Consider the following 16,136-nt stretch of genomic DNA (forward strand, 5'->3'; position numbering starts at 1 on the left):
TCCCGGTCTTGCTTTGCACAGTCGCTGAGCAGAACGTGAGCTCTGAGCTGCTCCGGGAGCCTTCGTGCCAGCGGAACCTGGGAAATGAATGCTGAGTAAATGTCGAAGCAGCCCCGTGGGACCGTCAGGTGGCCGCGGGCGGGTCGGGCATCCCTGGACAGGAGCTGTCTGACCGGCTCAGGATGTGCTGTCGGGGTATTAGAAGGGAATCCCTATGGTTACGTGTAGGTTAAGGTTCATCAGCCTGCTGCCTCTGAGTAGTGATTTGCATTTAAGAGAAAGGTGAGGGGTAAAGCAGGATGTGGACTGACCGAGCCCTGTGTGATTCACGGGTTCATTACCATATGAGTAAGTGGTGCAAAGTGTTGTATGTATTTATAACTCATATGCAAAAAAAGTCCGATAAATATGCTGCCTTAACCTCTTAAACGTAGTCCCTCTTGTTTCCATGCTAATAGTCACCACTCACCTGGTGAGCTCCTGGAACTCCTGGGTTAGGTCACATGCCGCTGAAATGGAGACAGGGAAAAACATTGCCATGGGTTAGCACTGGTTCTACCCGACAGCTATGCTGGTCAGCTGTGTTACAGGAATATTGCAAATCGGGTGTTGCATGTTCAAACAGACTTTAAATTATGTAGGAGGGCAAGGAACCTTATCAGGTTTTTGACTGATGGAGTGTGACTTGGCTAAACAGAATGAACAGTCCTATAATATTTGAGGAAGAGGATACAGAATACTGGAATGGGACAGCATCCATCAGGAAAAATTTTGCTGGCCCAAAAAATGACTGGCTGGCTGTGTCTTATGCATGTTGGCAAGAGGTTTAAATCAGCCTGAGAATAGTTATTGCAGCAATGCCCAGCAGTGGTTGCTCACAGGGAGCAGGTGTAATTTAGTCAGGCAGACTTGTGTTTTAAGGTTTCTCTGGCAGTGGGATCAGAGAGCTTTTCTGGGTATGGTTTGGTGCTGGCAAGCTAACACTTCAATCCTCCACGACAAATATGACACTGGCTTTGATTACTAGCCTTAGAAGCAGGTAATTTGGAGTGCACTGGAATTGAGGGGTGCTTTGTATAGCTGGAAAACTCTTACACATGTAACTATGTGGCAAGTCAACATGGTCATTTGTCACCGCTCAGAAAAGCAGCGTAACTTCCTGCCTTTGTTGGCTGTGTCTTGGGGCTGCCGGGCGAACAATGGAGCCCTGGCTGTTTCAGGAGGGAAAGGCTCTGAGAATGCACACCTTCAGGATGTGTGTGTGTGTGTTTCACTGGCCTCTACCTTAGCAGCTCACCTCGATAATTCTCTCATCGTGCCACGGTGACAGCGCAGCTTCCCCAACGCGCGCGCGGGGCCGGGAAGCCGCGGCTTCCGTCACCATTGTGCTCCATCCCCTGCCACGGGCACAGCCAGGCCTGGTCCCCACCAGTGGGGTTTGAAAGGGGGCTCTGTGGGGTAGGGGTCTCTCCACAGCAGCTGCACATCCCGTGCTCCCACTTATCCCAACTTCTGCAGGCAGCAGAAGATGCTTCTCACCCTTTCCAGCTGACACCCAACACCTGCTTTGGTGTTTTTTTCATATGTAGTTCTGCTCCTGTTACAACCTGCTCAGTTCTTCCCTCTTCAGATCTAAACATACTGAACTCCTTAAGCCAGGGTAGAGATTTGCTGCTGCACAGGGCTGGGGTTTTATTTTCAGGCTGAGTGACCCTAAAGCTGCAGTGTCAAGTGCTGAGCAAGTAGCCCTGCAAAAGCAAGGAGCGTTTTGGAGTTCAACAGTGCATTTCTTTCAGGGCTTGGTGACTGTAAATCATTCTGAGCAACTGCAATAAAAACCCAAGAATTCAGTGTGTGTATTTGTAGTATTTGAGCAAGTCCCATAAATTAGGGTGATGATTTTTCAGCTGGTGCCCAGTTCTGTGTTCATCTCAGCCATCTCCTCTCGTTTTGCCCATGGGGCCTTACAGAAGCCTCTGATGAGGTTTGGGTTTTTTTGGTGTGACATGCTCAGTAGGGCTGAAGCTGCCATTTCTCCTTGTCAGATGAGCAATATTTCATAAAAGGGAAGTTGCAAAAGCTTGGTAATGAGTGCAATTAGGCTTCGTATTTTTATTCTTCTGTTTTTGACAATGATCTGTCACTTTTGATTGAGGCCTGTATTGCTTGCTGAGTCACTGATGAATTTTAGATGATTTTAAGAAGTCAAGGAGACTTCTTCAGTCTTAGTGATTTCTAATTTATTTTTTTTAAATCTTTCATTCCTTGAATAGTTTTTTATGCCTTAGGCAGCCTAAAGAACAGCTTTTAGTAAGCTGAATTTCAGAAGTATGTGAATTTTTGGGTGGTTGTCTAATGTTCAGCAGTGTCTCTTGCAGGCTGCAGTGTCTGCCTCTGCTACTGCCCTTAGAGGTGAGGTGACTCTGTCAAGTGCTTGGGCTGGACAAAGACCAAAGTCAGCCAGGCAAAGCCTGTTTTGGTTTAGTCAGCACAGAGGGAGAAATGTAAAGTTAGTGTTGCTGCTTGCAGGCTGTGCAAGAAATTAAGGTATTTATAGCACGGAGCAGAGTCCAGGAGGCGCAGAGTGTGGTCTGACAAACCCCGATGCGTTCCGTCACGCCCATGCTGCTGAGGAAGAGGCCCTCAATAAATAAATCTGACACTGCTCTGTGTGGGTCTGAAAGCCTGGCCTGTGTTTTTTATTCTTTCATCTCCTAAAGGTTCACAGCTTGAGCAGCTGGGGCTGTTCTGGATGTCCTTGCCCTGTGCTGTGCTGGGGGGCACCCACTGTACCTGAGCTGGGCTTTGGCACAGGAAAATCTGTGTGCAACAGGCTCCCACCCTCACTGCAGGGTTTGTTTGGCTTGCTAGCAGCCTTTGGTTTGACTCTGATAACTCCTTACCCAGTGAGATGTGGGCTCCTCCCTGTCCTGATGGATTTACCTCCTCTGAGCTCACAGGTGATACCAGCTTCATCACCCGTGCCACCTACAGAGTATTAAACAACAATTCATTCTGAGTTAAGTAATTCCATCCACCAAAGCATGCTAGGAATGGGATGGTGAAGGCCACAGGTTGACCATTTGATGGCTGGCCTGACTCTATAGCATGATGTATTTCTGTTGAGCTGGAGAGCACCCTCCAAGATTTGTGGGTAGCCTCTCATACTGAAGCCTTTTTTTCCTCCTCTTTGCATATTTCCTGTCCCCCCCTTGTCTCATTTTGCTGTGGGCTCAAAAACCCTTTAGGGAAGGATGGCCTGTTTCTTACAAACCCTCCTTTGTCCAGCACAAATGAGCTGGTGTTTGGTCAGGAACCACGGTGAAAATAACTGTGTAACCATCTAAATGGCACCCAGACATCCTTGAGAAAGTGCTTGAAAATATTCCTTACTGCCCGATGCAGCCCTTAAGGGACAGCAGCCTTCTGACAGAGAAGTTTGGGTTACTAAGGAGCCAAGAGCATGATTTGGTGGGGATTTGTTCCTTTACTCCATGAGGATGGTCAGGCAGGGGAACAGGAGCCTGGAGAGGCTGCAGAGCCACCAAACTCTGAGGTTTTCAGGAGCCATCTGGTCCAAGCCCTGAGCAGTGTGGTCTGAATGTGATGCTGACCCTGCTTTGAGCTGGTGAGTGGATGAGACCTCCTGAGGTCCCTTCCAGCCCAAACAATTCTGTAATTATTTGTTTCAATGTGATGAAAATGAGTTGCTTTAAAATATGAGTGTTCAGAATGAAATACAACTACATGACTTCTTACAAAGGTACCAGTCTGTGATAGCCACAGGTTTTCAGCTTAAAGTTCAAGAACTCAGGATACTGTTTCTGTTGTTTTTTATTCAAAGATACTTAAGGCTGATGTGGTCATGGAAAGAAAAAGTTCATAAATAAACAATATGCTTGTTCCAAGATGTAAGCCATTGTTAGTCAAAGCTGCTGAGTGAAAATGTGTTTTTTATTCTTACAAGGTTTGCAGGTTGGCTTTAAATGGGCAGCTGGAGGGCTGCAAAGATGAAATAGAATAAGGTAGAGATGCACCATGGATTGGCACTAAAAGCAGAATTATGTCCTAAGAAATGACACACAAAATGTGTGGTTTTGCACAAGGTAAAATTCATTTAACTTCCTGCAGTTGGTATCTGTAATTTAGAAACTGGCAAGCCTCATTCATTCTCAGGAAGGCCTGAAAAAAACTGGCTAAATTAATAATTTTTTTCCTATTTCTCAAGTTCCTTCACTTCATATTGTATTGTGCTTGCTTCTGGGAGAATATATAATTCTTCAACATAGCTAGCAAGTGTGTAAATCCTTTGGCTCTTATCATACAAGGAAGGCAAGGGGAAATATGTCTAATTTGAATTATACCTGAATTTTCCATATAGGCACCTAGTTCTGATGTGAAAGCTCAGCTGGTTATTGAAATTCATGAGGATGACAGCTATGATCATGTTAACATCCAAATAATCTTGTTTCTGCCTTTGGAAGTTGGGGATACACAGCCTGTACTGTTTGGTGTATTTTGTTTGTGGAGACTTTAGGGCCCTTTGTTTTCCATAGGAAAAAACCAGTTTATGCTGTTGTTATTCCTCACCTCTGTCAGGTGGGGTTTGCCAGTGTTTATTTACATAAACAGAAGTGTTTATTTTTAAATAAACAGGAGGGATCACATGAAGTCAATACCAGGCTTGTTTCCAGAGCAGTGATTTCAGCACACATTTCAGGGCATGTTTGGATACTGGGTGTCATCAGCAATTCCAAACACTGCAGGTGGGTCAGGGCACTGCCAGCCAAGGATTCCACCCAGGCTTTGCCCAGCAGCAGGGCTGGGTCTTTATTTTCATGGACAGACTGCTTCAGGTTGGGAGGTGGTGTTGAAAACACGTTTGGGGATTCATGTCTGCACCCAGAGCCTGCTGTCACCTGGCTCTGTAAGTAACAGGTTATGGCAGGGGATGGTTTTGGGTGCAGGTGTGAAGAATCTGCTCCTGCTATGAATTTCTGTCCATGGAGAGCCACTTACCTTGAAATTCAGGCAAAGAACTCATGGAGAGCAGCTCTGTGCAAAACCAGCTCTTTACTCTTTCTACCTTGGGCTTTTAAAAAATTCTCTGAGAAGGCTTGTTTCCTTTTTAGAAGTAATTTTTTACTGGGACCTCTGGAGTCCCCCAGTCCAATCCCCTGGGTCACCTAGAGCAGGTGACACTGAAACATGTCCAGGTGGGTTTGGGGTGCTCACCCTCAGTGAACAGAAATTCTCCCTCGTGCTGAGGTGGAACTTCTTGTGGTTCAGTTTATGGCCATTGCTCCTCATCCTGCCACTGGGCACCACTAGGAAGAGTCTGGCACCACCTTCTTGGTGGACTTTGGGATGTTTGTATGGATTTGTATAGATTGACGAGATCCCCTCTTGGTCCTCTCCAGTCTGAGGTTTTAGGATTTAAATCATCCTGGTCCTCCCATGCATCAGCTTGTGCTTGATTTTCATCAGCCCTTTTCTGTTAACTGCAGGTTTCAACCATCCTACTCCCTTTTTTGGCTTTTTTTTTTTTTTCCCCATGTTTTGTTTGTGTTTTTGGAGGCTGTGACACTTTTCCCTAGGCTTGAGTGGTGACTGCACTTACAGAAGGGAAAAGAAATTACACTTTCTGTTTTTTGGTGGTTTTCCTTCTGTTTAGAAGCACTACTGAAAACACTGGTGTTTTGATTTCTCTGTGTGCTTGACCCTGCTGTTACGGCAGATTTTCCTGTCAGTTTGGATGCTGTAGTTACAGTGAAAGGTTTCAGAAGAGAGGAGTTGGGTGCAACACCAGGGTGGCTATGAGTTCTGCCTTTGGCTCCCTTCTGAGCTATTCTGAGCTGCTCATGGTTGTGCTGTAGCAAACCTGAACTAATTTTACTTTTTCTTGTATCAGACTTACTGGCTTTGCCTGGGATTTAAAGCAGAATAATAAAAATGTTACTCTCTATGATGTTCCATCACTTCCACCTGGGCTGAAGTGAGGAAGCACCATAGGTGTCTCAAGAGGTCTGTTCTTGGTAGAATTCCACTCCAGTGAGGTTTGGACTGGAATATGGAATTTTGGAGATTTATAATGGAGCTAGTGCATTTTCTCTCCATAATTTCAGCCTTAGCTGTGCATACTGAACTCCAGTGTTTACCCAATTCCTGTACCCCAGGTACGTGTGCACAGTGTCAGTGGTTAGGAAAAATGGCACATAATGTGTTTGGTGTTGGTCAAATTAATTCATCAATAAAAAAAATTCCATGCTGCAGGGGAGGGAAAAAAACCCAACAAAACAACCCAAAACAAAACGAGCAATAAACAAATCAACCTGCTTCCTCTCAGCCACACAAATAATAATTAAAGATCTCTTTTAAACACAAGTGTGCTCAGGGAGGGTAGTGCCTGCACGGGGGTGTTACGATAACAAGTTAGGGAAGGCAGGGCCATTACCTGCAGTAGGGAATTAACTCCTACAGATGTGTTTACAGCCTTGCCCAGTCAAACCTCCCCATTGCCTGCCCTGCTTCCAGAGCGTGCTCCCCGTTGGGTTGGCCAGCTTTGATCTCATCCCATGCCTGTGTTCCCCTTCCCAGGCTGAAGCCAGACTCGCGGCGAAGCGAGCGGCGCGGGCGGAGGCGCGGGAGATCCGCATGAAAGAGCTGGAGAGGCAGCAGAAGGAGGTAAGGCCGGGGCTTTGGGGGGTGCCTGGGTTGTTTCCAGGGAGGAGGATGTTCAGAGATCCTGGAATAGAGGGCTCGTCTGTGTTTTGTTGAAATAGTCTGCGTGGAGCTAATGTTGATCGTAGAAAACCCTGGGAAAAACGCAAGGATTTTGTCTCGGTGAAGCCGGCGTGATTATTCACAGAAAATCCTGGTGGTTAGCAATTCCTGTTTAATGTTAAACTTTGAAGTATGCAGCTTCCTTCTGTGCCTGTCGGAGGTGCTGGATTCTTATCACTTCGTTAGAAATCCAATGAATATGGAAGATTCCTGGCTCTTTGTGTAACTCCAGTGGGAAGCTGTTCTGCTTCCTGCTGTGAAGCTGCTGCTCTCCCCAAGTTTGATCTTGGCAGGGGCAAGGGTAGAAACTGCACTTGGCAAAGCATTGCCTACCTGGTGAACTGAACCAGGAGCTCTCAAAAGTTGTGCTTGGTGATGTGCATTCAGTGAAGCAGCAGAGTGGCTGCAACAACCACTCTGGTTGAGGTTAGAGGGACAACAGTAATCACAATTTATTTTTTCAGTAGATTTTTGAAGGAGAATGAAGAAGAAGGGAGTCTGGGGGCAAGGTCTGGGAATACTTAGTAGGAATAAATGTGGGGCAGGAAAAAAGGGAAATGGCTTCACACTGACAGAAGGCAGAGCTGGAGTGGATATTAGGAAAAACATCTTTCCTATAAGAGTGGTGAGGCCCTGGCGCAGGTGCCCATGGAAGCCCTGGATCCCTGGAAGTGTCCAAGGCCAGGCTGGATGGGGCTTGGAGCACCCTGGGATAGTGGAAGGTGTCCCTGCCCATGGCAGGGGGTGGAACTTGATGATCTTAAGGTCCCTTCCAACCCAAGCCATTCTGTAATTCAGTGGTTCTGCATTTGCTTTGGGGTGCAGAGCAGGATCTGGTTGAGCTGTGGAGCAGTGAATGAGGAGCGACAGCAGGATGTGGATCAGGATGTGACAGCAGTGCTGGTGCAGGCTGCAGCAGCCAGCCCACAGAGGAGCTCCTGGGCAGGCTGCCCACGCTCCGCTGCTGGTGAGGCAGGTCTGGATGTGTCTCAGCTCCCTTGCTGCAAACACAGAGCTTGGGGAAGGTGGGAGCCTTCTCCTGCTGCAGTTGCTGCTGTCTGAGGGATGTTTCTTGCAGCCTGGCCCAGCCTGGGAGGTGCTGTCACTGCTGTGCCAGCAGTCAGGGCTGGGGGATTTGGGAGCAGCCGTGGGACGGCTGTGCTAAACAGGCACCACGTGTTTTGTTTGGGTAGCAAAGTAAATAGGGGTGTCCTGGCAGTGACACCATCTAATTTACAGGTGACTTAATGAAGCTGATGACCCCTTTGCAGATTAAAAGCTGATGCTGCAAAGGGTGTCTTGGTAAACTGAAATCTAGGCGTGAAAACTAAAGCTCCTGCAATTAAGGGCTTGTCATCTGAAAACCTGTGAAAGCTTTGGGTAGATAGAAATTGGGCAGGGCAGCATGTCCCTGTGAAATACCACAGTCATTGAAAGCTCAGCCAGATACGCATCACAATCTGCTTTGTAACTCACTGGCATAAATGGCACATTTATTTAATGTTTTACATGCTTGGATATTCTGTAACTTTTTGAAATAGTTTAATCTTAGCCCCCAGATGCCAGGTAGAGATGTTAAGGAGAGCTGCAGGAAGTTTTTCATTGCCACAAGTGTCTTGCAGGTACAATAAAACAAAAATACAGAAAATCCCAAGCAATGATCAACACAAGATATTTGGCACCTACCCCTTCCTTGGAGGGGACCCTGCTGTGACACTGGGATCTGTACACCTGGTTCTCTGCCATCTTAATTTCCCTTTGCAAACTTTTCAGAAACATAAAGAGCGCTTTTGCACTGCTGCCATGTTAAATAACCAGGAGTTAAAGCACTTGCTTTACTACTTCGGAAGGCTTTTTAGAGCCCTAAGTCCCTTCTTGGAGTTAAAAAGCAATAAATGAATTTATTGCGTGTGTGTGTAGTCTTTCATGCTTTAAGCCATGTGCATGCCCTGGCAGGCTTCTTGTGGAGCATGGATTACTTGGAAATATATTTACACTGCTGCTCTGAGTTAAAAGTTTCCAGGTGCTACCATTACAGGCTATAACTATGGCAGTGAAAGAGAGTGTTTTAATGATTTGGGTTTGGAAACTGGCTCCTCTCCTGCCCACCACCTCATATTTATGACATTTCTCAATCTTGCACTTCATTTCCCTCATTTTAAAGTAATTGGGTGACTTTTGCATGAAGGGTCTGCACACAGGATTGAGAAATGGTGCAGCAGGTATAGCTGGGCCTCTGGCAGGGAGCTCTCAGTTGCAGGGGGAGATGTGGGAAAGTTCCTGTGGGAGACTGCTCTGCGGTGGGGCAGGATTGCAGGTGTGCTCCAGAGGCAGCATCATCTCCTCACCTGGCACCTCCTCGTGCCAGGCAGCACAAAGAAGGATAACTGTGCCAGTGGTTTGGCTGTTTTGGTTTGGTTTCTTTGTTGTTTTGTTTTTTTCTCCAGGGAAGGGAAGCTAAAGAGGAGAAGGTGAGCACAAGTTTCATGGGGAAGTATAAGCTGGGTACATGAAAAGTGTTTTCTGAAGCTGAAGCAAAAAGTGAGCGCAAGAATTGTGACCTGATCACAGAATCCCAGAATGTGTTGAGTTGAAAGGACCTTAAACTTAACTTGTTCCACCCCCTGCCATGGGCAGGGACACCTCCACTAGCCCAGGCTGCTCTGTCCAACCAGATCTTGGACACTTCCAGGGATCCAGGGGCAGCCACAGCTTCTCTGGGCACCCTGTGCCAGGGCCTGCCCACCCTCCCAGGGAACAATTCCTTCCCAAAATCCAGTGTCAGCAGTGGGAAGCCATTCCCCCTTGTGCTGTCACTCCAGTCCCTTTGTGTTGCACCATCTTTCCTGTTGGATGGGGCTCCTGTTGGAACATTCCCAATTCTCCCAGCCTTTTCCCACAGCAGAGCTGCCCAATCCCTCTGATCATCCTGGTGCCTCCTCTGGACTCTCTCCAGCAGCTCTGCAGGTGAGGTCTCACCTGAGCAGGGCAGAGGGGCAGAATTCCCCCTTTCCTGCTGCCCACACTGTGAGATCAGCCCAGGACATGGGGAGTCCCTCTGAAGATAAGGGTGTTGATCACTCCTGAATCACAGAGATGTGAATCAATTCCTCTATTTATTAGAGAATGTGTTCTTGGTGATGAGGCTTTAGGAAAGGCACAGGTCTGACGAGTGTTACAGCTTGTATACTTCTGGCTTCTCATTCAGAACTGCTTTGTTGTCCCCACCAAAGATGTAAATAATTAATCTGGAAGTCTGGTTAAATTCTCTGGTTTGCTTGCACACATCAGTGAGTGCAGGGCAGCTCTCATTGCCAGGGCCTGTTCTGAGCTGGAAGGACAATTAGGATATTTGGTATTTCCTCCCTTCCCTGGTTTCCCAGCACTGGTAGGACTTAGAGCAGTGGTGGGTCCTGGTTTACCATACATACTGCCATGCTTTTGAAACACTTGGTTTCCAGCTGCAGAGTCTGAGACCAGTCCCTTTGATTTGTCCTGTTGAGATGTGCCTGGTCCTGAGACAAATTCCTGTGTGCATTCAGGTATTTATTGTTAATTCATGCAGAACAGCAAGCCAGGAGTGGGCAGCCCAGTTTTTCTGAGTAACAATTTGTTAAAGGTAAAATTGGAGGAAGAATATTTTTTTTCCTGTGTATTTATTTTTTCCTCTCAGAAGCTTGACCTGAAATGTATTAAACCCTTTTTTTCCCAAGCAATATTTAACAGTAACAGTTTTTGAAAGCTGCAGCAGTAGAGCTAATTGCAGAGAATGCTTTCTGTAGGAGTGCTTTCTGTGTGTTCTGCTGGCAAGGCTTTAAATGTCTCTTCAAGGGCTGACACTTGGAGACCACAGTGTAAGCTGATATTAGTGCCTGAAGTGAAAAGAGACTGATCTCCTCCCACTCCTTAATCGGTGGGATAAGATTCTTCCCTGCCAGTTCACATAGCAGATGAGCCTGTACTTCTGGTTCAAGGCAAGTGCACTGTGCTGCTCTCCTGCCTTCATCTGCAGCACTTGCTTTAAGGGCACAGCATGAAACTTGCCTTGGCTGCTTTGTGAATTCCTTCCTTGCCTCACTTGCACATATTTTTCCCCCTTTGGATTCATATTTCTTTGGAATAAAATAACACTACCGATGCTTTCTAGTAAAAAAAAAAGGGAAAAGCAGATTCTTGTGGCTTGAATGGGGAGGGGTGAGACTGGCTATGAAACTTGGTGCTTACATAAGCAGGGAGGAAATGGAGGAGGTTTGTGGTGGTTCATCTGTGTCTTCTACACTCACTGTGAAGATGCCCAGGAAAATTTGAAGAGGGATGATGTGGATGATGTTTTTAGCAGACTCTTCTTCTGCCACCATGGCTTTTTCTGTCCAGTTTTAAACATACTTCTATGAAAAATTTTATTTTTGTGCGCAGCCTCATTTGATGAGGAAATCAGGAAAGCTGTCTGCTGTTAATACTGTGGATGAAACACATTTGGGTGTTTTGGTCATACCCTAATACAGAAAACTGTGTACCCTAATAGAGGAAACTGTTCTTGAAAGCATTTGACTGCTTAGATGTGTATGGACTCTTTTTGGGGGGGACACATCTGCAACAGAGGTGATTGTTTAAAAGTATATGTTTTCTCTTTTCTAAAGAGGACAGTGTCATCACAGAATCCTAAAATGACTTTTAAGGGTTGGAAAAACCCTTAAAAACCCCCTGATTCCAACCTCCCTGCCATGGACAGGGACACCTTTCCCTCAGGCACTGCTGAGGGATCAGTCACTTCGGAGCAGAGCTGTAATGCCTGTTGGCTAATGGGCTCCTCCAGAAGTCCAGGTTTTATAAAAAGCTGGAATAGTTAAATGATGAATTTGGCTTTATCCCTAAAGCCTCTCCACCTCCCTCCACAGTGCCTGGCCTGAACAAGCGCCCTGTTGTTATCCTGTCCATTGGCAATTTGGGTCCTTGTGTGCCTTGCTTTGGACTCAGCAGGGAATGAATCCCTGCTGTGCCAGGCCTGGAGCACTGGGTTTGAAAAATAAGGATTCCATGGAGCTGCCTTGAGGAGTGGGTGAAAGAAACCAGAATGGAAAAGTTAAAGCTTTGAGGTTAATCAGCTGTGTGGTAATTGCCAGGTTTGAACCTGTGGTGTTTGGCTCCTGTGTGTGGATGAAAGGCACTCTGAGTGTGCCATGGAGAAGCCAGAAACTGGAATTGTGTGCAGCCTTGTGGGAGGGCCCAGTTCATTTTCCTCTCCATGGCTTTCTTAGAGAAGTGGGGTGGTTATTGTGTGGTGGGAATGCTGGTTTTAAAATGGGTCCTAATTTTCCCTCCTGTGCTTGCTGGAATGGGAATTAAAGCTGCTGAGGCATTAATCTGGGTTTGTGCATTGTCCTTCCTGAAGGGGAACCTGATCAGGAGGGCAGGGATTGAGAGGCATAAGCTTTGCTTCCCAGCACTGGCATCCAGGTTCCCATGGCGTATCCCTGAGAGCAGTGAATGCCAAGGATCCTCCAAATTCCCCAAAATCTGGGAGATCTCACTGCCTTGCCACCAGAGGATTGTGCAGCCAGGTGGTTTTGAACAAGAAGGGTTTTTTGGGGTAACCAGAAACATTTCTGGTTTCAGGAAAGATGTGAGAAAAAACCTATTTTCTGTTTTCATGTGGATTCACAAAGCTCATCAGTCAAGAGCAGTTCTCCAAGAGCAGAAAATTCAGGTGCAGGTAGAGTGGCTGTAAAGGTTTTGTGTCTTATCAAAGTGCTCCAAGACTATGGAACAACACTGTCAGCAGGGCATTTATTAAAGCCTGAAAATGGTGTGAAGCTCCACAGAAACATTAAAAATTGACAGAGCAACCTGCAGGAGTGCTTCAATGCCAACAATATCTGTGCAAGGAATTTCCCAGGAATTTTCACACACTGGCACTGTGCTGTGCACAGGTGAGAGGTGTGTGGGGTTGGTGCTTTTGTAACTGTGATTCATCCCTCAAGGACAAATTCTATCCTCCAAAGAGGAACAGTTGATCTGTAGTTAATGCTGTTTGCTTTTATTGTGCTGGTAGATACGCGACTCGTCCCGGGTGAATATTTGGGCATCCATTCCTGTTGTGGAGGGAAGGCTGGAAAAATGAGAGGTCCTGGCTCACAGCTGGGCTGGGCTCTGGCCTGGTGCAAAGCCTGGGGATAAAATGTCCCATGTGCACCCCAGGGCCTGGTGGGAATGGGAACAGGAATGCCGTGCTCTAGCCAGTCACATGGAGGAGGCCCACGATGCAAACGCTGCTTTTGTCCTGCCTGAATCCACAGGGCTTCACTGTGCTCTTCTGTGTGTTGATGTTCTGCTGTATTTTCTCTATAAACGCTGTTTTTTCCCTCCAGAAGGAGCTGTGGAGCATTGCTATGTATCCATCATTCATGCTAGCTTTGTTCCTTGTTTCTTTCCTCTCCCTTTCCCCTTTCCCCCCAGATCTATCAGGTGCAGAAGGTAGGGCTTGCTCGCTTTCCTTCTTGTTTGCATGCCTTCTTCTTCCCACCCTGTGAGTCTTGCTGCAGTTTCACAACCACACAGCCATTTAGGTGGCAAAAGACCTCCAAGATCCTCGAGTCCAACCTTGGAAATCCTCTGAAGAGTGGGAGATGCCCAGCAGACTGCAAATTTCCATGTAATTCTGCCCTCCCCTCCCATAATCGTGGGGTGGACAGTCAAGGGCAGTGGGGGAAGGTGACCCATGTAAGGTGTGTCTGGTCAGGCACTTAATGTGATTTTTTCCTACAGCCTGTTTGGCAAAGGATAAGCAGTAACAGAGAAGTGACTTGGCAAAGCAGGGTCACAGGAGGGCACAGTGGCTCCCTGTGTCACCTCTGTTCATATGCTGAAGGCCAAGAAAATCACTGGAGTGTTTCAGGCTGGGCAAGCATTTAACAGGTGCCAGCAGGAAGAATGACTTGCAGATGACTTTATTTGCACAAAGTCACTGAAGGAAATCAGGGATGCTGTGTTTGAATTCATAATCCTTGGGTAAATAAACTGTATGGCCTTCAACCCACACATTAAATGTGATTTTATATTGTTTAATCCTCTCTCATCTCGGTTTAAAGTCATGATCTCTTTCCTCTTCCCAGTTTCCTTTCCATGATGATGGCAAAGAGGATGATAAGAGTAGCTCTAACTGAGGTCATTTGCCATGTAGAAACAGATTTTGGGGTTTGTGTTGTGATGTCTGGCTGTTATTTCAGCCAGACATCACTGAATATAACAGCCTGGTTTTCAGCATGTGAGCTGAGTGGCACCTAGAAACAGAAATAACTCCCAAGAATTTTTACAGGGAGGGAGAAAGCACATTTTTCTTCAAGCCTGCCATTTTCTACCTTATTGAATCTTTCTCTTTCTTTTTTTTTTTTTTTTTTTTTTTTTTTTTTTTTTTTTGAGAGTGTTTTTATTGCTTGCTGAGTGCTGAATGTCTCCCTAAACCACAGTGTGCTTGGTTCTGTTCTGGCACTCCAGCTGCCCTAACTGCATGTTTCAAAGCCTGACCCAGCCCTGCATGTGCTTCTTGGGAGTGCTGTTCTCCTCTTGGAGTGTGTATGTATATGAAGAGAGCTGCTCAAATCATGTGCTCTGCTATTTAATCCTGACCCCATCAATTTGACAACAAGTCCCTCTCACTCCTGGTTTTATTTCTGGAGCTGACTGCGTGCTGAGTGACTCAGTGTCTGCCCATGGATCGACAGGCTCCTTATTAATCTTCTTTATGGGAATTAATTTAACCTCCTGGTGCAGAAGCAGCCCCCTGGGAGCCCAGGAGGTTGTTTACTGTTGGTGTCCTGACATGGATGAGGAGATAAGTGGGTTATCCTCCCAACATCCCATGGTGAGTTTGTGAGTCCGGCAGTTTCGCTGGCGCTCAGTGAGCAAATCGCATCTGGAGTTCTCTCTCAATGGTATTGACATCATTAATTATTGAATTGTAATATCACTTTTCAAGGTGGAAGGGAACCTGAGTCAAGCAAGGGCCTCTAAGTGAAACCTGAATGAATGGAAAAGCAGCATTTCCTCCTTCAGCCCATTGGAACCAGGCCCCTGGGGGCAGAACAGATGAGTTGGTGTAGAGGGAGAGCTGAGAAAAGTGGCTGTGAGGGGTCAAAATACTTGAGAGCTTAAAAACCACCAGTTCAGTCCAGTATGACACGTGCTCTTTAAAATATTATAAATGAGAATAGTCTCTGGGCAGTGTCATTCATTAAGATTTTTCTTCAGGGGATGTTAAGCACGTAGCTGAGTAATTTGAAATGGAGAAGGAAAAGCCTGGAAGTGGAACTTAAACTGTGACATAGCAAGTCTTGTCAGGGCTGTTTCCTTATCTGCCTTTTGCAAGGCTGAATTCATAAACCAGTGTCAGGAACAGAGGGCATGAAAAGAAAGCAGAAACCCCAAAGAAATTACAAATGTGTTTATGGATCCTTCCTATGTGTGAAAAAGGATTCTCCATTTTAATAGTGTGTTTCAGTTTTTTAAATTGATGTCTAGTGTTAGAAAATGTTCTCAGTCTGTTAATGGCTAAAAAGCCTCTAATAAGGCTTTACCTGACCTGCTTTACTACAAAGCATATAATCTGCAGGTTCTCATTGTGCACACAGCTCTGGGAGTTCATGGAATTCTCAGGGGTCATTCTCAGGCTGAGATGTGCATAACAGCTACTTTTATAACAAGCTGGTGCATGGGTTATGAATCTGAAGTGGGAATAAAGTAATACAGCCCTGAAGAATGTGCAGCTGTTTGGTTTGGTTTATCAGTAAAAGGTGAATGAGGTCTTAAGGGTAAAATAAAATTGCATTAATACCATTGAGTGAGTGCTAAAACCAGAGTGCAATACAGAACAGCTTTCTGATTTTTTTTAAAAATAATTTCCTAAGGTTTTGGCTGTTGATACTCCTGCCTCCTCAAGCCTGTAAGAAAGCTCTAAAATACATATTATTCTTCCTTCATTAGCAGGATTTCCATTTGTCTATTGCTGTGCTTTAGGCCAGTGATTTTAATTCACGCAGGAATCATTTTAATGGACACCATTAAAACAACAAAATTCCTGAGACCAGGTTTGACAGGCTGACTTGAGAGGAAGAAAAGTCCTGTTAAACTGTGGATCTTTGAACAACTTGCTGCCTGGAGGAAATTCAAGTCCATGGGAAAGTTCCCAGTGTTGTCTTTGCCTACACAGGTGGATCTTGTCCTCTTGTACTTTCATTGGTGCTGCCACTGCTCTCAGGGGGGTCAAAAAACCTGGTGCTCAGAAAGGAGCTCTGTGGAGCTCTAATCCAGCAAATCAGGGTGCCCAGAGATGAGTTGTACCCAACTTGTCTGCCCAG

General features: G+C 46.1%; 1 protein-coding gene across 4 annotated transcripts in view; it reads left to right on the forward strand.

Moving 5' to 3' along the window:
- LRRFIP1 (LRR binding FLII interacting protein 1) overlaps positions 1-16,136 on the forward strand; it is a 108,544-nt gene that overhangs the window by 39,960 nt on the left and 52,448 nt on the right. For 2 of the 4 annotated variants that reach the window (XM_058810020.1, XM_058810018.1), the window contains exons 2-3: positions 6,598-6,684; positions 13,240-13,257. In XM_058810020.1, the coding sequence (XP_058666003.1) occupies positions 6,598-6,684; positions 13,240-13,257 (105 nt within the window). The remainder of the gene's footprint in view (positions 1-6,597; positions 6,685-13,239; positions 13,258-16,136) is intronic. The other 2 variants (XM_058810021.1, XM_058810019.1) reach the window with 1 other exon arrangement.

This window comes from Ammospiza caudacuta, chromosome 8, assembly GCF_027887145.1.
Source record: "Ammospiza caudacuta isolate bAmmCau1 chromosome 8, bAmmCau1.pri, whole genome shotgun sequence".
Taxonomy (NCBI): Eukaryota; Metazoa; Chordata; class Aves; order Passeriformes; family Passerellidae; genus Ammospiza; species Ammospiza caudacuta.